Source organism: Balaenoptera acutorostrata, chromosome 19 (assembly GCF_949987535.1).
Source record: "Balaenoptera acutorostrata chromosome 19, mBalAcu1.1, whole genome shotgun sequence".
In the NCBI taxonomy this organism is placed as follows: Eukaryota; Metazoa; Chordata; class Mammalia; order Artiodactyla; family Balaenopteridae; genus Balaenoptera; species Balaenoptera acutorostrata.
The window spans coordinates 66,226,778-66,247,495 of record NC_080082.1 but is presented as its reverse complement, the minus strand read 5'-3'; the positions used below and the strand labels follow the sequence as shown (position 1 = coordinate 66,247,495).

At 43.7% G+C, this 20,718-nt stretch overlaps 1 protein-coding gene across 1 annotated transcript; it reads left to right on the top strand.

Annotated features, from left to right (window-relative positions):
- The first annotated feature begins 1,491 nt into the window (after nucleotides 1–1,491).
- LOC103005427 (zinc finger protein 256-like) lies at nucleotides 1,492–20,645 on the top strand. Its single transcript, XM_007175416.2, has 3 exons — nucleotides 1,492–1,750; nucleotides 4,306–4,435; nucleotides 16,614–20,645. Exons 1-3 carry the CDS (start codon nucleotides 1,715–1,717, stop codon nucleotides 19,439–19,441), a joined length of 2,994 nt encoding a protein of 997 aa, XP_007175478.2. The 5' UTR covers nucleotides 1,492–1,714; the 3' UTR covers nucleotides 19,442–20,645.
- The last annotated feature ends 73 nt before the right edge of the window (nucleotides 20,646–20,718 follow it).

The window sequence follows — 20,718 nt, the reverse complement described above, 5'->3', positions numbered from 1 at the left end:
GATAACATCTCTGAGGTATGGGTCGCTATGGTAACAGTTCCTTAAATTGTTGTTCAGGGACATGCAGTTAGTCTTGTCCAGTTCAAACTGGTCAAGACCACCAACCATTCAACTGGGCCTGTGTGAGTGTCCACCCTTAGATCATGCTAATGCCACCATTTTCTGAATATGCTTCCCATGAAGAAGAATATAGCTCAGATATGCCTGTGCAGAACACAGATTTCTTCACTTTTTTCTTGCCTACATTCCCTAAGCCTGAGACCACCCTCCTCCTCTAGGCCATAAATATCCCAACACCCTCCTGTTAGGGAGGTGGATCTAAGACTAGTTGTCCTGACTCCTCCCTTTGATGCCACACGAATAAACCCTTTTTCTGCTGCAAACCTCAGCGTCTCAGCCTTTTACTTTCTGAATGTGGGGCAAACGAACCTGGTTCGGTAACAGAGACACGCTGTGACTCTGAAAGTTGCAGTCACTGACCTCAGCCAAAACAGCATTAGTTACGTTGGTCTCCATCTGAGATAGATGTCAGTTTACTAAATGGAGTTGAGTATATCTCAGGATATACAGTAAGAAATATTATATGGATAAAAGTGTTCCTTAATGGGACTTCCCTGGTGGCGCAGTGGTTAAGACTCCACGCTCCCAATGCAGGGGACCTGGGTTCAATCCCTGGTCAGGGAACTAGATCCCACATGCATGCTGCAACTAAGAGTTCTCATGTCACAACTAAGGAGCCCACATGCTGAAACTAAAGAGCCAGTGAGCCGCAACTAAGAAGACTGCTTGCTGCAACTAAGACCCAGTGCAACCAAATAAATAAATAAAAAAGTGTTCCTCAATGGGTAGGACATAATTGCTAACTATAAAGGCAAGGCAGAGTTTTCTGTGGGAACCAGAGGCAGAGATCCTGTTTGTTTCAGGGTGGCCAAACACCCATCTTCTTTCTTCTCAGTCATGTCCCTGTACAGTCTTTTCCTTTGTTCCCAGCCAATCATAATAGAATTTACAAAACTTACTAATGACTCGGGCTACACGTATTTCAAGAAGAATAGCACAATGTCTCCAACTATGGGTGGATTATTTTATGTCTGAATTACTCTGTGGAATTATATAGCCATTTAGATAAGTAGATTTGGGAGCATCTCAATTTTATTCCCTGGTAGCAGGCTGACCTTCACGGAGTATGAAACTACGTCTTTCTCCTGCAGTTCACAGCGAGTAAAGCCCCTCCCTCCGTCTAGGTAGGATGACCACTCTCAAGTACTCCCCAGAGTACCGCTTGGACCACTGTCTGGTGGTCAAGATGGAGAACACCTTTCGGGCGGCGGGGTGGTGGTGGGGGGAAGGAGCTCTAGAACGCTAGGAACTACATTACCCGGAAGGTAGTGCGCCGAGTTGAGCCAATGAAAGGTCAGGATGAAGGCATTTCCGTGCGTGCGCATCTCATCGGGGCAGGACTTCCGGCGTCCTCCTAGTGGCGGCCATTTTTACTGCTTTCGTATCTGTTGTCGCTCCGGAGCGGTGGGCCGGGACTTAGGTGACAGGGTTGAGAAGGTCCAAGAGGAGTCGCTGTCCCCGCTGCATAGAGGCCGGTCTGAAGTTCGGCGACGCCGCCGGGGGTGCCCCGCGCCAGGCCCGGGAGAGGGACGGCCGTGCCCGCGTCCACCCGCCTCTCCCGCCGCTACCGGCCCCGCTCTGCCCCCAGACTCTGATGGCGGCGGCGGCGGCGCTGAGGACCCCGCCTCAGGTAAACGCTCATCCTCCGGGCCCTCACCGTCCTCACCCCACCAGACACTAAAGCCCCGAGTGCGGGGCGCCTGCTCACGTGCCCGTAGCCCAGGCCGCGGTGGCCGGGATGGTGGGGCGTTCGTGGGTGGGTCTGTTTTTGACAGACAGTGTGATGGCCGCGTGAGAGAGGGTGACAGGCGGAGGGACCAGCAGGTGCAAAGGCTTGGAGGTCGGATTAAGCCGGGAATATTGGGAAACCTGGGGTCCGTCTGATGTCTGCAGGGAAGTGTGTGGTAGCGTGACCCCTGGACTGGCTGGCAGAGAGGTTGTTCATTCTGAGGGACCTGGATGCCATGGAGGGTAGTGTACAGAAGAGGAATACAGTCTGTATTAGGGTTTCAAAAGTTTTCCAAAAACTGATTAAAGAGAGAACAAACTAGAATGGGGGTAAAAAGACAGTGAGGCACAAGGCGCTAGTAAGAAGCAGCATTGAAGACTGAGGCGCAGAAGCTAGTCACTTAGCTGGAGGTCACCGGGATCCAGGGCTGGACGGGGATACAGGGGAGGCCTGACCTCATCTGGAGCCCAGCCCTGGTTGCCTACCCCTCTCCGCAGGTTCTGAAGGATGAAAAGCACTTAGGAAACCTATACATGGAAGGAGAGGATGGATGTCCCAATCACTCACTGGCCCTGACACCACCCAAATGGTGTCTGGGATTGTGGTGTCTTTAACATCTTCCTTGCTTTTTTCCCAGCTCGTGGGGACCCTGGGGATACCTCAAGCCCAGTCTTGAGTGCAGGCCAAGGGTTACACGGAGGTATTGCTATTGCTATCAGCCAATATAAACACGTGTGAAAGGTTGTGACAGGACCAGATACTGACGTGTGCAAATGTTTGGAGGTATGACTATGCTGGAGACAGGGTACAGTCAGTTTCCATTTTATTAGGAACAAAGAGCTGAGTGTCAAGAATCAGGTCTGTAATGTGGCTGTCAAGAATTTGGACATCTGTTATGGAGATAATGAGAGGTTTGGATAAGAGGAAGGGGTTGGTTCTTATGCAGGTCTTAGTGGGTTCCATTGGCTGCAAAGAAGAGAGCAGACTGTATGAGTAATATAAAAGGCAGGGAGCCGCCAAGGAAGCATTTACTATAATCCAGATGAGTGTTGGACCAGGGTGGTGGCCACAGAGGTGGGAAAGAAGTTGGACTTTCCATCCATGTTTTAAGAAGAGTCAAGTAGATTTTTGGATGTTGAAGGTGAGGGAGAGAAAGGGAAGAGTCAGGGATGACCCCAGTGTTTCCGGTTTTAGGAGCTAATGGGATGAAAGCTCCATCAACTGGGATGGGGAAGTTATGGTAGGTTAATTTTACTTGGGAATATCAGATGTTTTATTTTGGCCCGGTCAAGAGTCTGAGATGTTTCAGAGAAAGCAGTAGAGGCAGCAGTTGGGTGTCTGGAAATCTGGGGAGGAAGGTGGCTGTTGTGTGGAGCAGGGAGGAGCTGTGGATCCCATTTAGGTGGGGGAATGCAGGTCATCCTGGCAATGCTGTTTGCTGGTCTGAAAGAGGAGGGTGCATGATGAGTGGTTTCCCTGCTCCACACCTGATCAGGGTTGCTGAGCACACAAATGCAGGTGAAGGATAGAAGTGAACATGGTAACCATATGGAAGAGAATGGGTAACTGAATTGAAGAGAATGGTTTGACAGGCGACTAAAGCTTTTGTGAGATGAGTGGACATGAGATGGCTGTGGAGGCATTGGAGTAATTGAAACAAGATGATGAGGCTAGGGCTCCTGCGAATTCACTAATGTATAGGTTCACCAGAATTTTGTGGTGAGGTTTGGTGGGGTGTGGTGTGTTTGATCTTGATGGTGGGTAGGTCTGGGGCAAATATGGTCATTTGTGAGAATCACTGTGCCTGGAACGGACACCATCAGGGCCAGGATTCCAAGGAAGGTTGAGGGAGAGAGGACAGTTGTGGCCGCTGAGAGGACAGGGAGTGCAGCACAAAAGTGGAAGTGGGTCATGGGCATCTGTAATCACATGTGCTTCTGGGTGGTTAAAATTGAAGCAAGGATCAATAAAGGTATGAAGGAGGCCTTCAAAGCAGTTTTCCCCACGTGCATAGTTGTGGGAGTGCAACTGTGGGGACTGAAGATGTGAGAGAGGTACAGTCTACAGAATGATGGGCTCACTAAGAGGAAGTGCTAGCTCATGTCACCACGGCCCTGTTATTGGGGACTGAAGGTTGAAGCTTGAACCCAAGTTTGGTTGTGTCTGTGAGTCACAACCTAGAGACCCCAGAGGAATTGATTGACAGGATGGATGGGACCCTACAGGCCAGGACCAGAGCTTGGATGACATCTCTGTGCTGTCCTGTCCAGTGTTGTTGAGGGCTGAACACAGTGAATAAAGAGACCCTGAGGGATAGGTGGGCATCAGTGGCACTTAGGGCTGAAATTCCTGTTCGGTGGAGAGCTCTGGAAGAGGATGAGGGTGGGATAGATGTGTGATGAGATGGATTGTGGGATCTTAGAGAATGTTCATAGCTCATTCTGTCTTTCTCATAGAAGTGCAGTGTGACCTTTGAGGACATTGCTGTGTACTTCTCCTGGGAGGAATGGAGACTCCTTAATGAGACTCAGAGACGCCTGTACCTCGATGTGATGCTGGAGAACTTTGCACTTATATCCTCACTGGGTAAGACTCGCAGCCTTCCCAGTGTCCTGGACTAGGCTCTATCCCACCTCATCCCCCCTTTGCCCAGGGGGTGCTCTGTTCTTCTACATGTGAACTGTGGGCACTACTTGCTTCCCAAGCTTTCTGTGTAGTTGCTGTGGTAGCTAGGACTGGGTTGTTTGCACTGCCCTCTTCTTTCTCCTGCAATATCAACCCGATACCTGCTGTACTGAACGCTGTTAGGAAAAGGATTCCAAGCCAGTAGTATTGCAGTGAGCTTAATGGAGTCTACCTTACTTCCTTCTCTCTGTCTGGGTCAGTGTGTCTAGATCCTTTTCACCTCTGTGTCCGAGATTTGATCCCTTCTTTTATTTATTTATTTTTAATTTAATTTAATTTAATTTTATATATATATTTTTTCTCTTGACTGAGCTGCATGGCTTGAGGGGTCTTAGTTCACTGACCAGAGATTGAACCAGGGCCACGGCAGTGAAAGCACCAAGTCCTGACCACTGGACCGCCAGGGAACTCCCTTGATCCCTTCATTTACCTAACATTTCTTTGTGCCTGCCCGTGCCAAGCATGCAGGCATTGTCATGGTCATTACTTACCTGAACCATGAGCTACTTTTCAGTGTCCTACTGCAAGGTTTGTAGTGTATATTTATTTATTTTTAAAATATATGTTTATCCAAAGTTTTTTTTAAAAATTATTTATTTTATTTATTTATTTTGGCTGCACTGGGTCTTCAATGCGGCATGCAGGATCTTTAGTTGCAGCATGCGGACTCTTAGTTGTGGCATGCAGACTTCTTAGTTGCAGCATGCGTACTCTTAGTTGTCGCCTGCATGGGGAATCTAGTTCCCCGAGGGACTGAACCTGGGCCCCTTGCATTGGGAGCGTGGAGTCTTACCCACTGGACCACCAGGGAAGTCTCTGTAGTGTTGTTTTTTTGTTTTGTTTTGTTTAATAAATTTATTTATTTATTAATTTATTTTTAGTTGCATTGGGTCGTTGTTGCTGTGCGCGTTCTTTCTCTAGTTGCGGCAAGTGGGGGCTACTCTTTGTTGTGGTGTGCGGACTTCTCATTGAGGTGGCTTCTCTTGTTGCGGAGCACAGGCTGTAGGCATGCGGGCTTCAGTAGTTGTGGCACACAGGCTCAGTAGTTGTGGCTCGTGGGCTCTAGAGCGCAGGCTCAGTAGTTGTGGCTCGCGGGCTTAGTTGCTCTGCAGCATGTGGGCTCTTCCTGGACCAGGGCTCGAACCTGTGTCCCCTGCATTGGCAGGTGGATTCTTAACCACTGTGCCACCAGGGAAGCTCGAAAATTGTATATATTGATGTGTACAAGTGATGACTTGGTATATCTATACATTGTGAAATAATTGCCACGTTGAAGTTAATTAAACATCTATCACCTCATAAAGTTACATTGTTGTTATTATTATTGTTGTTAGTGTTTTGGTAAGAATGCTTAAGATCTACTTTAAGTTCAAGTATACAACATGATTGTTAACTATAGTCACCATGCCATACATTACATCTGCAGAACTTATTAATCTTAACTGAACATTTGTACCTTTTGACTAACATCTCCCCGTTTCCCATATTCCCCAGTTCCTGGTATTTTACTCTCTGTTTCTATGATTTTGCCCTTATTTAATTTTTAAAAATTCCAACCACAGTGGACAAAGAAGGGTTCCCTTATATCTATGCCCTCACCAATATTTGTTATCTCTGCTCTTTTTCTTTTTCCTCTGCTCTTTTTGATAGTAACTGACTTATCAGATGTGAGGTGTTACCTCATTGTGGTTTTGATTTGCATTTTCCTGATGATTAGTGAGATGATTAGTGAAGAGGAACATTTTTTCATATACCTGTTAGCCATTTGTAGATCTTTGATAAAATGTCTATTCAGCCATTTTATCTTTGATAAAATGTTCACCTTTTTTTTTTTTAAACATCTTTATTGGAGTATAATTGCTTTACAATGGTGTGTTAGTTTCTGCTTTATAACAAAGTGAATCAGTTATACATATACATATGTTCCCATATCTCTTCCCTCTTGCATCTCCCTCCCTCCCACTCTCCCTATCCCACCCCTCTATGTGGTCACAAAGCACCGAGCTGATCTCCCTGTGCTATGCGGCTGCTTCCCACTAGCTATCTATTTTACATTTGGTAGTGTATATATGTCTATGCCACTCTCTCACCCTGTCACATCTTACCCCTCCCCCTCCCCTATCCTCAAGTCCATTCTCTAGTAGGTCTGTGTCTTTATTCCCATCTTGCCACTAGGTTCTTCATAACCTTTATTTTCCCTTAGATTCCATATATATGTGTTAGCATACTGTATTTGTTTTTCTCTTTGTGACTTACTTCATTCTGTATGACAGACTCTAACTCCATCCACCTCACTAAAATGTTCACTTTTTAATCAGATTGTTCTTTTCCTGTTGAGTTGTAGAGTACTTTATATATCAATGTTCTACATATTAAAATATAAATTTCACCAATGAAATCTATCTGGTCATGGCCTATTTTTGTTGGAAGATTTTTGCTTACTGTTCAATTTCCTTACTTGTTATTGGTTTATTCAAATTTTCTATTTCTTTATGATTCAGGTTTGGTAGGTTGTATGTTTCTAGAAATATATCTGTTTCTTTTAGGTTATCTAATTTGTTGGTGTATAACAGTTCATAGTAGTCTTTTATGATCCTTTGTTTCTCTTTTATTTCTCTGTTAATTTATTTGAGTCTTCCCTCTCAGAAGTCTAGAGAAAGGTTTGTCAGTTATATTTATCTTTAAACAAAACCAGGTCTTAGTATTGTTAATCTTTTTTATTGTTTTTATAGTTTCTATTTCATTTATTTCTGCTCTGATCTTTCTTTTTTCTTTTTTTTTCTTTTTCTTTTTTGGCTGTGCCATGTGGCATGCAGGGATGTTAGTTCCCCAACTAGTGAACGAACCTGCGCCCCCTGCAGTGGAAGCACGGAATCCTAACCACTGGACTGCCAGGGAATTTCCCTCTGCTCTGATGTTTATTTTTTCCTTTGTTCTGCTAACTTTGGCCTTAATTTGTTCTTTTTCTAGTTCCTGGAGATGTAAAGTTTGGTTGTTTATTTAATGCTGACATTTTTTGCTCTTAATGCTGGCATTTATTGCTCTAAACTTGATTTTTTTCGTAATGCTGGCATTTATTGCTCTAAACTTTTCTCTTAAAACTGCTTTTGCACATTCCATATGTTTTGTTTCTATTTTTGTTTTTCTCAAGGTACGTTTGATTTTCCTGTTGATTTTTTCCTTTGACAGATTGATTGGCCAAGAGCATATTGTTTAATGTTCACATATCTGACTGTTGCTGGTTTCTAGTGTTATCCATTGTGTTAGGAAAAGTTGCTTGATACGGTTTGAGTCTTCTGAAGTTTGTTAAGACTTGTTTGACATAGAGCATATAATCTATCCTAGAGAATATTCTATATGCGCTTGAGAAGAGTGTGTATTCTGCTATAATAGGATGGAATGTTCTGTATACATTCGTTACATTCATTTGGACTAAAGTGTTGTCCAATTCAAAGATACCCTTACTTTCTATCTGGATATCCACCTGTGTTGAAAGGGGGATATTTAAGTTCCCTATTAGCACATTACTGACCAGGGGATTTTTTCAGAAACTAATGCCTGTGGCCAGCAATTTGTTGGTTTGAGTAAATATCAACAACTTTTTTTGCACTTAATGTATTTATTTGAAACTTTGTACATGTCTTACTAAAGCATTCTAATACTTTGTTAGAGTGTGATAGACAGTATAGCAGGAACCTCTGTGCAGGGGAACAGAACATCTATTACAAATACACTGTGTTTCACTGTGCTTTCCCCTGAAAGAGCAGACTCTATACTTTCTGGAGGCTTTTTTTTTTTTTTTTTTAGCCCTGTGGGTATTATTTCCTCTAGAATATTTACCTGGTAGTCAACAAGGTGGATCTTTGAGGGGAGGCTCTTTTATTTTTTTATTTGTTTATTTTTAAAATATTTATTTATTATTTTATTTATTTTGTCTGTGCTGGGTCTTAGTTGCTGCATGTGGGATCTTTTAGTTGTGGCACACGGGCTTCTTATTGCAGTACGGTGGACTTCTTAGTTGTGACATGCAGACTCGTAGTTGAGGCATGAATGTGGGATCTAGTTCCCCAACCAGGGATCGAACCCGGGCCCCCTGCATTGGGAGTGTGGAGTCTAACCCACTGGACCACCAGGGAAGTCTCTTGGGGGCCTCTTTTAGAAATGCCACGAGAAGAATCAGGTGTGGGACTACCACTGCATTCACCGGAATGGTCAGTTACCCATTCTCTAGCTACTGCTGACAAAAATTGCTTATGGGACTTCCCTGGTGGTGCAGTGGTTAAGAATCTACCTGCAAATGCAGGGGACATGGGTTCACTCCCTGGTCCAGGAAGATCCCACATGCAGTGGAGCAACTAAGCCCGTGAGCCACAACTACTGAGCCCGCGTGCCACAACTACTGAAGCCCTCGTGCCTAGAGCCCGTGCTCCACAACAAGAGAAGCCACCTCAGTGAGAAGGCCGCGCACCACAACAAAGAGTAGCTCCTGCTTGCCACTAGAGAAAGCCTGCACGTAGCAACAAAGACCCAACGCAGCCAAAAATAAATAAATAGATGAATAAATTTATTTTAAAAATTGCTTGTAAGTCATTTTATTCTGTGCATTAAGGCTGAAATAAATTTTAAATACATTGAATAAACCGCAGTTACTCAACTAGAAACCCACTTTCTTATACCATTTTCGAGTTTTCCAGAGGATATTGAAGTTTGCCAGATATTGATCGGATCGATCGACTCCTTTCATATATTTATTATACTATAACATACTAGTGGGCTTAGTTATCTGATGGCCAGTCTTTCTGTCTTCCTTTCCTGTAGATGCTATGGAGGTGTCATGAATAGTTGTCACCATGCAGACTAGCCTCTTGTCTTTCCATATAAGAAGAATCACTTCTCTCTTCTGTAAGAATGTCATTTCTACCCTCTGTAGATTTTTAGATTTCTCCTTTAATTGGTTTGGTAGACCATGATTCTCTCTTATAGTCCTACAAACTCTGGTTTTATTTTTCAACAACATTACAGATGTGGACAGGCTGTTGTAATAATTGTCTTGGTAAATATGGTGCCGTGAACCAAGGTTGTAGGACCAACAATATTGTTTCTTGCAGTTTCTTTCCTTCACCCATGTAAATCTCACGGTTGCATATATATCCAGTTTCACTTCCATTAAGCATCTTGACCAAAATTCCATATTTTGTAAATTTTCCAGGATTATAGGTTTTGAATCTGAGTCGTCCTCTCCACTTTATCATTGCCTCATCAAGTGATAGCTCTTGTTTGGGTGTATAGGTCGATTGAGATTTTGGTAGAAAATAAGCCAAAAGAGATTTAATTTTTGAAATTCTGTCTGCAGGGAGTGGAGTTTCCGAGTTATCGTTAAAGTGAAGAAATGTCATTATTTGTTTGAATCTTCTCATCCTAATCTTTGGAAAGATAGGTGTTTCAAGTAAGGGATCAGTCGACCAATATTCTTTCCACTGTGACTTTCTTATTTGTCTCATCAAAATTATTAATCCAAGAGGCTTCTTCATGTCACTGTTGGTTACCTTAGTCCATTTTAAAGCCTTATCATACTTTTTATATGATTTTTCATTCTGTTGGTGATATAAGTTTGAGAAGTGACCAACTCGAAAAAATCGTTACCAAAAATTAATTCTGTTATTTCACTAACACTTTGCGGGTTATTACATTCAGTAGTTACACCTGACACACCTGTAAAGTCTTCTAATTTTTGTGAAATGTTGTCTTCAATCCACTCTTACATAGAAGCAAAGGAGCATTCTTGAGTTTCATTTTCACTTTCCACAGCAGAGTCAATCACTAAGGTTTTTTGTCTTTTTGTTGGTCTAATATTCACATTGTCTGAATCAGAACTATATTCTGAAGAACTGTCATCTTCTGAGACACTAGTATATATGTCGCTCAGACAGTCAGAGAAAGCATCTGCATAAAATTCTTCTTCACTCAATTTTGCGATGCATCATTTTTGAAAATTTTATGGTAATAAACTTGCATTTATAATGTACACAAGGTTGGAACAAAAACCTAATGGAGCAAAATGTGAAAGATAATGATAATCATAAGTTGTATAATGAACCCTTGATCAATTTTAAGGTCTAACAACTTTGCACGGTGATGTTAATTGTGTCACTCTCTAAAAACGTATTGATACGTCTCCAGTCAATAACGTTTGAGTAACAAAAGATGTATTAATGCATCTCTAGTCAAAAATGTGTTAATATTCTTTTGCTGGGACTTCCCTGGCAGTCCAGTGGTTAAGACTCTGTGCTTCTACTGCAGGGGGCACAGGTTTGATCCCTGGTTGGGGAACTAGGATCCTGCATGCCGTGCAGCGCGGCCAAAAAAAAAAAAAAATTTCTGCCTTCAGATCTGGTCATATTTGCTTAATTTTAAATGTATGGTACGTATATATATAGTTATAATTGTTACATCCTCCTGGTAAATCAACTTCTTTATCATTACGTAATGAACTTTGTCTCTTGTGATAGTTTTTTTTTTTTTAAGAGTGGTCTTTTTTTCTTTTTTAAAAATTAATTTATTTTTGGCTGCATTGGGTCTTTGTTGCTGTGCGTGGGCTTTCTCTAGTAGCGGTGAGCAGGGTCTACTCTTCATTGTGTTGTGCGGGCTTCTCATTGCAGTGGCTTCTCTTGTTGCAGAGCACGGGCTCTAGGCACGTGGGCTTCAGTAATTGTGGCACGCGGGCTCAGTAGTTGTGGCTCACCGTAAAGTGCAGGCTCAGTAGTTGTAGTGCCCAGGCTTAGTTGCTCCACGGCATGTGGGATTTTCCCAGACCAGGGCTTGAACCCATGTCCCCTGCATTGGCAGGCGGATTCTTAACCACTGCACCACCAGGCAAGTCCCTCTTGTGATAGTTTTTGATTTAAAGGCTATTTGTCTCACTTAAGTATAGCTTACTCTGTTCTCTTTTGATTTCCATTTGCATGGAATATCTCTTTCAATTCCTTCACCTTCAGCCTGTGTGTGTCCTTAAGGCTGAAGTTACTCTATTGTAGGCAGCATATAGTTGAGGTTTTGTTTGTTTGTTTTTTTCCTGTTCAGTCACTGTATGTCATTTGATTGGAGAATATTTTTAGGACCTACTGTTGCCATCTTATTATTGTATGGCTGTTTTGTAGTTTCTTTTTTCTTCTCTTGCTGTCTTCCTTTGTGACTTGATGATTTTCTGTGGTAATATACTTTTTTTTTTTTAAGTACCAACTCCTTTTTTTTAAAATTTATTTATTTTTGGCTGCATTGGGTCTTTGTTGCTGGGCATGGGCTTTTCTCTAGTTGTGGTGAACAGGGGCTACTCTTCGTTGGTGGTGTGCAGGCTTCTCACTGCGGTGGCTTCTTTTGTTGTGGAGCTCAGGCTCTAGGCGCGTGGGCTTCAGTAGTTGTGGCACGTGGGCTCAGTAGTTGTGGATCATGGGCTCTAGAGTGCAGGGTCAGCAGTTGTGGCACACGGGCTTAGTTGCTCTGTGGCATGTGGGATCTTCCCAGACCAGGGCTCAAACCCATGTTCCCTGCATTGGCAGGCAGATTCTTAACCACTGCACCACCAGGGAAGTCCCTGTGGTAATATACTTTTATTCCTTTCTCCTTGTCTTTTGTGTCTACTATAGGTTTTTGCTTTGTGGTTACCATAAGGCTTATATAAAACAGCTTATAGCATTCTGTTTTATGCTGATAACAATGTAACTTCAATCTCATACAAAAAATCTACTGTTATACTTCCCCCACACATGCATTTTATGTTTTTGATGTCACAGTTTACATGTTTTTATACTGTGTATTGGGTAACCAACAAGTTATTGTGGGTATAGTTGTTTTTAATACTCTTGTTTTTTATTCTTTGTAGTTGAGTTGAGTGATTAACACAGTTTTACAGTATTAGAGTATTCTGAATTTGACTATATACTTTTCTTTACCCGTGTGTTTTATATTTTCATATGATTTCATGTTAGTAGTTAGCATACTTTTTTTTTTTTGGCTGTGCTGGGTCTTAGTTGCAACATGCAGGATCTTCTATCTTTGTTGCACTATGCGGGATCTAGTTTCCTGCCCAGGGATTGAGCCTGGGCCCCCTGCATTGGGAGCACAGAGTCTTAGCCACTGGACCACCAGGGAAGTCCCTAGTTAGCATACTTTTATTTCACCTGGAAGAATTCTATAGTCTTTCGCATTTCTGGTCAGGTACATCAAGTGGTGATGAACTTCCTCAGTTTCTGTTTGTCTGAGAAAGTCTTTCTTCCTTATTACTGAAGAATAGTATTGCTGGTTAAGTATTCTTGGTTTGCAATTTTTTCCCCCCACCCCAGCATTTAGAACATATCATCTCACTCTCATGGTATGCAATGTTTCAGCTAAGAAAACCACTTTATGGGGGTTCCCTTGTATGAGGGTTTTCTTTTTTCTTGCAGCTTTTAAAATTCTCTTTATCATTACTTTTTGAGTTTTATATTAATGTGTCTTGGTGAAGTCCTCTGTGGATTGAATCTGTTTGGGGACTTCTGAGCATCATGTACCTGAATGTCCACTTTTCCCAGATTTGGAAAGTTTTCATCCATTATTTCTTTTTTTTTTTTTTTTTTTTTTTTTTTAAAGGATTTTCTTATTTATTTATTTATTTATTTATTTATTTTTGGCTGTGTTGGGTCTTCGGTTCGTGCGAGGGCTTTCTCCAGTTGCGGCAAGCGGGGGCCACTCTTCATCGCGGTGCGGGGACCGCTCTTCATCGCGGTGCGCGGGCCTTTCTCTATCGCGGCCCCTCCCGTCACGGGGCACAGGCTCCAGACGCGCAGGCTCAGCAATTGTGGCTCACGGGCCCAGCTGCTCCGTGGCATGTGGGATCTTCCCAGACCAGGGCTCGAACCCGTGTCCCCTGCATTAGCAGGCAGATTCTCAACCACTGCGCCACCAGGGAAGCCCGTCCATTATTTCTTTAAATAAATTTTCTGCCCCTTCCTCTCTCTACTCCTTCTAGGGCTCACATTATGCAAATATTGTTTTGTTTCACAATGTCCCATAATTCATGTAGACTTTTTTTTTTTTTTTTTTTTTACTCTTTTTAGTTGCTTTGTCTTTTTTCTCCTTTGGATAATTTCAAACACTTACCTTCAGTTTCATATTCATTGTTTTGATTGATCAAGTTAGCTATTGATGCTCTACTGTGTTTTTCGTTTTGTTCATCATACTCTTCACCATAATTTCTGTTTGGTTCTTTTTCATATTTTCTGTCTCTCTGTTTGAAACCTTATTTTGTTTGCATATTGTTTTCCTTATTTTATTGGATTGTCTGTGTTTTCTAGTAGCTCACTGAGCTTCATTAAAACAATTATTGTGAGGGACTTCCCTGGTGGTCCAGTGGTTAAGATTCTGTGCTTCCACTGCTGGGGGCATGGGTTCGATCCCTGGTCAGGGAACTAAGATCCCGCATGTTTCATGACGTGGCCAAAAAACAAAAAAACAAAAAAAAGCAATTATTGTGTATTTCTTGTCTGACAGCTTATAGATCTTCCTTTCTTTGGGGCAACTGATAATTTATTATGTTCCTTTGGGGTGTGTCATGTTTCCTTGATTATTTTGTGTGTGTTTCATGTAGCCTTGCTTTGATGTTAATACATTTCATGGAGCAGTCATTTCTTTCAGACTTTACGTAAGGTTTTGGTGGGGAAGATCTTCCCCTTTTTGTGGGTATTAGTATGCCAGCTTGATAGGTAGTTGCTGTTCCGACTACAGCAAGGCCCAGGGGCTTAGAGTCTATCCAGCTCTGTCAACTGAGATCAGTGTCAGCAAAGACTGCAGGGGTCCTCAATAGCTAAAGTTGTGGGTATCCACAGTAGTAGAGAAGACTGCTGGGGATCACCTGATCTCTTTCTTCCAAGGGAAATGTTTTGACTGAGGGGTTCCCTCTTGATGGTAAGTTTGGCTCTTGGTTGGGGGGTGGTGCTTCATGGTGGTGATGGCATTGGTGTCTGATGTGTGGGCACTGTGGAGCAGATATAGATCTGGATTCTAGGGTGTGAATAAATGCAGAGCAGTAGCAGTTCTAGGGTCCCAGACACTGAACAGCCTGCAGCAGTGTTGGCTTTGCTTTGTGAGATGCAGACACACACTGAGCAGTGATGGAGCCTTGACTGGAGTATGGGTGCACACAGAAGTGTCTGGGGTCTGAGGAACTAGCTCACCCATAGTGGCCATGAATCTGGTGCCTGAGACGGGCATTCAGGTGACAGCTGTGGAGTCAGGTTATGGAATATGGGTATCCATGGCACAGTTGGGGCTCTGGGGTTTAGGGTGCATGCAGGATTTATGGGGGTGGCAGCCATGGTTTTGAAATAGAGCAGTAGCTACTTTTGGGGGAACAGGGGTGATTCGGCATATTATTCTCTTGCAGGTCCCCCGAGCTGCCAGTACCCTCTGCAGAGCAGGCAGCTGGTGTCCACACCTATAAACACTTGCCCTTCTCTGCCGTGCAGATGGTGGGATCTGCAGCTATATCGGGGCCTGGTGAGGTTCTCTGAAGCAAAGGCTACTGGGGTCCTTTGCAGAGCAGGGCATTGGGGAATGTGATGGCAGCCACCATTTGGCTGATACACATAGTTCCCACCATTCATCTTATTTCCTATCCATCTCCATGTGTCTGTTAAGCTGATGTCCCCAGCGATCCTTTTTTTTTTTTTAATTTATTTATGTATTTATTTTTGGCTGCGTTGGGTCTTTGTTGCTGCATGTGGGCTTTCTTTAGTTGTGTCGAGCAGCGCTACTCTTCGTTGCAGTGTGTGGGCTTCTCATTGCGGTGGCTTCTCTTGTGGAGCACGGGCGTGGTGGGCTTCAGTAGTTGTGGCACTTGGGCTCAGTAGTTGTGGCTCACAGGCTCTAGAGCTCAGGCTTAGTAGTTATGGCGCACAGGCTTAGTTGCTCCACGGCATGTGGGATCTTCCTGGACCAGGGCTTGAACCCAGGTCCCCTGCATTGGCAAGCGGATTCTTAACCACTGCGCCACCAGGGAAGCCCCCCCCAGTGATCTTTTTTGTGTGGTTATTCTACTTTTCAATTTCCATTGTGTTGCTGCAGTGTCTTAATTGGATTTCTGAGTCCTCCAAGGGCCAATTTCGTTTGCAGTTAGCTATCTGTTTTTTGTTGGTGGTGAAAGCTGGTGTCCTCTGCTGTTACGCTGACATCACTTCTAGATCGGTTTTCTGGGTCTGTTATGTGCTGATTTGCTCTGTGACAGTAGAAGTCATTCATCTGTCCTGTTTTTACCTTAGGATTTGTATCTTGCATGTACCATGTAGTTGCTTAATTAGGGCTTACAGATGTGCCAGGATGGATATGACTCCAGTCATGGCATGGTGGGCTCAGAGGGGGCCTGGTCCTGGTGAATGGCAGCTAAGGAGAGTATGACATCAGGCTGTGTTCAGATCATACCAGGAATCTGTCTTTGTTAAACCAGGGTTTAGGTGCCATTTCCAGTGGTCATACCTTACTTCTATCTTTCCTTTTCCACTGTTAACACTTGGCTGACTTGTCAGTTGTACTACTTGTGATTCCTACTGTGACTTCCAGCCCAGGGATAATTTCCACCTCTCTGGACTCCACATCTCTCCCATTTCTCTCACCACTGTTTCTGTAGTACTCACCAACATTGGTTGTGCTGTGATATGTTCACATTTCCCTAAATTGATTTTGAATAGCAGCTAATATGTTGCTGTGGGATTTTAATGGGCTTAGATGCACGTTTCTACCCAGTCTCACATCAGCAGCAGAAAAATCCTGTAAGAAGCCGTTGGGAGAGAAATGAGTTGTAGACCCTGCCTCTCTTCCTTGTGTCACGCCCTGTCTTTTGTTTCCTTCCCCTGGTGAGGTCTCCACTATTCTGTGATCTTGAGGCTCAGTAATGCAAAACAGCCGGCTGTTCTTTCAACTGAATTCCAACTTCTGTGTCTTGAAAAGCATCTCATAGACTAATACCTAGATGAGACAGATGCACATCTGTGATGAACTTGACCCTTCCCTATAGTCGACATGCACTTGACCAGCATTTCTTTCTGTTCAGGTTGCTGCTGTGGAGCAGAGGATGCAGAGGCACCTTTTGAACAGATCGCTTCTCTAGGAGTGTCACAGGCTAGGACTCCCAAGGCAGCTTTGTCTTCCCAGAAGACACACCCCTGTGAGATGTGTGGTCCAGTCTTGAGAAACGTTTTCCACTTGGCTGAATGCCAGGAAACACAACACAGGCAGAAACTTTTGAGGTGTGGAGCATGTGCAAAACGATTTTATTTTAGTGCAAACTTTCAGCAGCACCAGGAGCAACACATGGAAAAGAAAACCCTCAGAAGCAGTGTGGATGAGGCCTCGTTTGTGAAGAGCTGCAGATTCCATGTGTCACAGAAGCCATTGTGCTGTGGGGAGTTTGAAAAGGACTTCCCAACCATCGTGGGACATCTACAGCAACAGGCCACTCATACTGTGGAGAAGCCAAACACAATCACCCAGTGCGGGTCAACTTCACAAGGCAGGAAAAGCCGTCACACCTGGGGAGAATGCAAGAAAGCCCTCAGCCCCAAACACACACTTGTTCAGGACCATGGTGTCCACAGTGGAAGACAGTGTTTTGTGTGCAGTGAATGTGGGAAAGCATTCAAGTACAAATCCTCATTTGTTCTGCACCAGAGAATCCACATTGGAAAAAAGCTTCATGTATGTGGTGAATGTGGAAAATCTTTTAGGCAAAGCTCAACCCTCTATCAACATCGAAGAATTCATACTGGGGCAAGGCAGTACAAGTGCAGCAAATGTGGGAAATCCTTAAGCCACAAAGCTGTCCTCATTTATCCCCATCCATGGCGCAGTGGAGAAAACAGTTATGTGTGCAGTGAATGTTCGAAATCTTTTAGCCATAGCTCAGTGTTCATTCCACATAGGAGATTTCAAACTGGAGAAAGGCCTTATAAGTGTAGTGACTGTGTGAAATCTTTTACTTCTATGTCTGCACTCAGTTATCATCAGAGATCTCACACAGGAGAACGACCTTATGTGTGCAGTGATTGTGGGAAATCTTTTATCTCTAGTTCTGACCTCCGTTACCATCAGAGAGTTCATTCTGGAGAAAGGCCTCATGAGTGCAGTGAATGTGGGAAATCTTTTATCACTCGTACTGCTCTCCGTTATCATCACAGAGTTCACACTGGAGAAAGACCTTATGAGTGTAGTGAATGTGGGAAGTCGTTTACCCGAAAAAATAACCTAATTATACACCTAAGAGTGCACTCAGGAGAAAGGCCTTATGAGTGTAGTGAATGTGGGAAATCTTTTACCTTTAGCTCCAGCCTTCGTTATCATCACAGAGTACACACTGGAGAAAGACCCTATGAGTGCAGTGAATGTGGGAAATCTTTTAACAATAGGTGGACACTCATTCGACACCGGAGAATTCACACAGGAGAAAAGCCGTATGTGTGCAATAAATGTGGGAAATCTTTTTCTTGTAGCTCCACCCTCCAGTATCATGAACGAGGTCACCTTGGGGAAAGGCCTTATGGGTGTGATGAATGTGGGAAGTCTTTTACCACTAGCTCTGCCCTCCGTTATCATCAGAGAATTCACACAGGAGAAAGGCCTTATGAGTGCAGTGAATGTGGGAAATCTTTTATCTCTAGGTCTGACCTCCAATATCATCAGAGAGTTCATTCTGGAGAAAGGCCTTATGAGTGTAGTGAATGTGGGAAATCCTTTATCCGAAGGAATAACCTCCTTTTACACCAGAGAGTTCACACAGGAGAAAGGCCTTACAACTGTAGTGAATGTGGGAAATCTTTTAACAATAGGTGGACACTCATTCAACACCAGAGAGTTCACACGGGAGAAAAGCCTTACGTGTGCAGTGAATGTGGGAAATCCTTTACCTCCAGCTCCACCCTTTGTTACCATCAGAGAGTTCATGCAGGAAAGAGGCCTTATGAATGCAGCGAATGTGGAAAATCTTTTACCTCTAGTTCTACCCTCCGTTATCATCAGAGAGTTCATACAGGAGAAAGGCCTTATGAATGCAGTGAATGTGGGAAATCTTTTACTTTTAGTGCCAGCCTCCGTTATCATCACAGAGTGCACACTGGAGAAAGGCCTTATGAGTGCAGTGAATGTGGGAAATCCTTTAAGGATAGATCACAATTCAATAAACACCGGAGAGCTCACACTGGAGAAAGACCTTATGAGTGTGGTGAATGTGGGAAATCTTTTAGCCAAAAATCTTCCCTCTCAACACACCAGAAAATTCATAATAGAGAACGGTCTTATGAGTGTAGTGCATGTGGGAAGTCTTTTACCTCTATCTCTGGCCTTGGTTATCATCAGAGAGTTCACAGGGGAGAAAAGCCTTATCAGTGCAATGAGTGTGGGAAATCTTTTACCAATAGCTCCATACTGATTCGACACCAGAGAGTCCACACAGGAGAAAGACCTTATGTGTGCAGTGAGTGTGGGAAATCTTTTACTAGTAGTGCCACCCTCTCTTATCATCAGAGAGTTCATGCAGGCAAAAGGCCTTATGAGTGCAGCAAATGTGGGAAATCTTTTACCTCCAGTTCCACCCTTCGTTATCACCAGAGAGTTCACACAGGAGATAGGCCTTATGAGTGCAGTGAGTGTGGGAAATCCTTTATCTCTAGCTCTAAACTCCGTTACCACCAGAGAGTTCACACGGGAGAAAGGCCTTATGTGTGCAGTGAGTGTGGGAAATCCTTTAGGGATAGTTCCCAATTTAGTCAACACCGGAGAGGTCACACTGGAGAAAGGCCTTATGAGTGTAGAGAATGTGGGAAATTTTTTATGCGAAAATCTACCCTTTCTCAACATCAGAGAGTTCACACTAGAGAAAGGCCTTAGTTGTACTGGGGATGTGCAGTTTTCTTGTTCAGTGTAAGGGTACCAGAGGAAACTGAGGAGCCATATGTCTGAGTTAACTCTCAGACATTTGAGCATGCACAGTGGGGAGATTTCCCCATAAGTTTCAGTTATGTGGGAAGTGTGTGACTATGTTGCACTCTCTAACCTGTCCAGGGCTCTTCCCAGATTTATGTCACTTCCATCTCTGGGGTCAAGGCCATTTCACCTCCACCACCTGGCAGGTTCACAGTGTGCATCAGTCACCAACCCAGTGTGCTCAGGGAAGCTGACCTCTGTCTTCCCATGTATTGGCCAAGTTAGGAGTCACCTGAACCTTTATGGCTTCAGCTTTCACTCCTCCCTGACTTATCTTGGACATGGACCTGGTCAGTGTTGGCCCAGAAGATACCAAAAGTTCAGCTGGCAGCTTGCAGAGAATGACAACACAGGGATGTGTTGGTCTCACGTGACAGTAGTAAGTTTTTCCAGCTCCCAAATCATGAACTGGGTAACTGCCTGCTGCAGATTGCTTTGGCTTGTAAAATAATCAAGGCCTTACAAGCTCCTTACGTCCTCTTTAATCTTGGAAGTTCTGTTTACTGTGCAGGTAGTTTATACACAGGTTTGTACTCTGTAAGCATAAAGGGGAGAACAATTTTTAAGGGTCTCAAAATTTCTGTGTCTGAGGAGGGACGGTTTGATGGCAGACAGTAGCTTGCCAGTTTTGACCAAATTTGCATTGCTGCCCACTGCCTCCTAGGAAAGACTGCAGGGATTTCTGGTTTTCATTTGAAGCCTGGAGGCTTTGTGTTTTAGGAGTCTCTGAGATGTCCCTGAGAAGCGGCAGCTGTGAGAATCTCAAGAGCTTTGAAAGCAGAATGAATTTTTTCCCTTCCTCAAAGGAGAGGTCACAGCATTTCAGCACTGTTGAGGGATTATCTTCCCCAGGTCTACAGAGAGCCATATTCCCTGATGGCCACCATTTATTAGCCTAGTGTCACTGGTTCTAAGACCATTGGGTCCAGGGGAAACCATAATTGGTACAGAAACTGGTTTACTAGGGAGAGGAGAAGGCTGCAGCCTACTAGTGTGTCAATGTAAAAATGACTGTGGAGAATCAGTTTGTACACAAATCTCAGAACCTCCAGGCATGTTTATCTTGTATAGCTGAAGTCATCAGAGAAAATAAAAATAATTGAAAGGTTTTGTGGATTCCTTTAGCCTCTGTAATATTCACCTCAAGGCCATTACTGCACGGGCAGGAAGAAAGAGAAAAA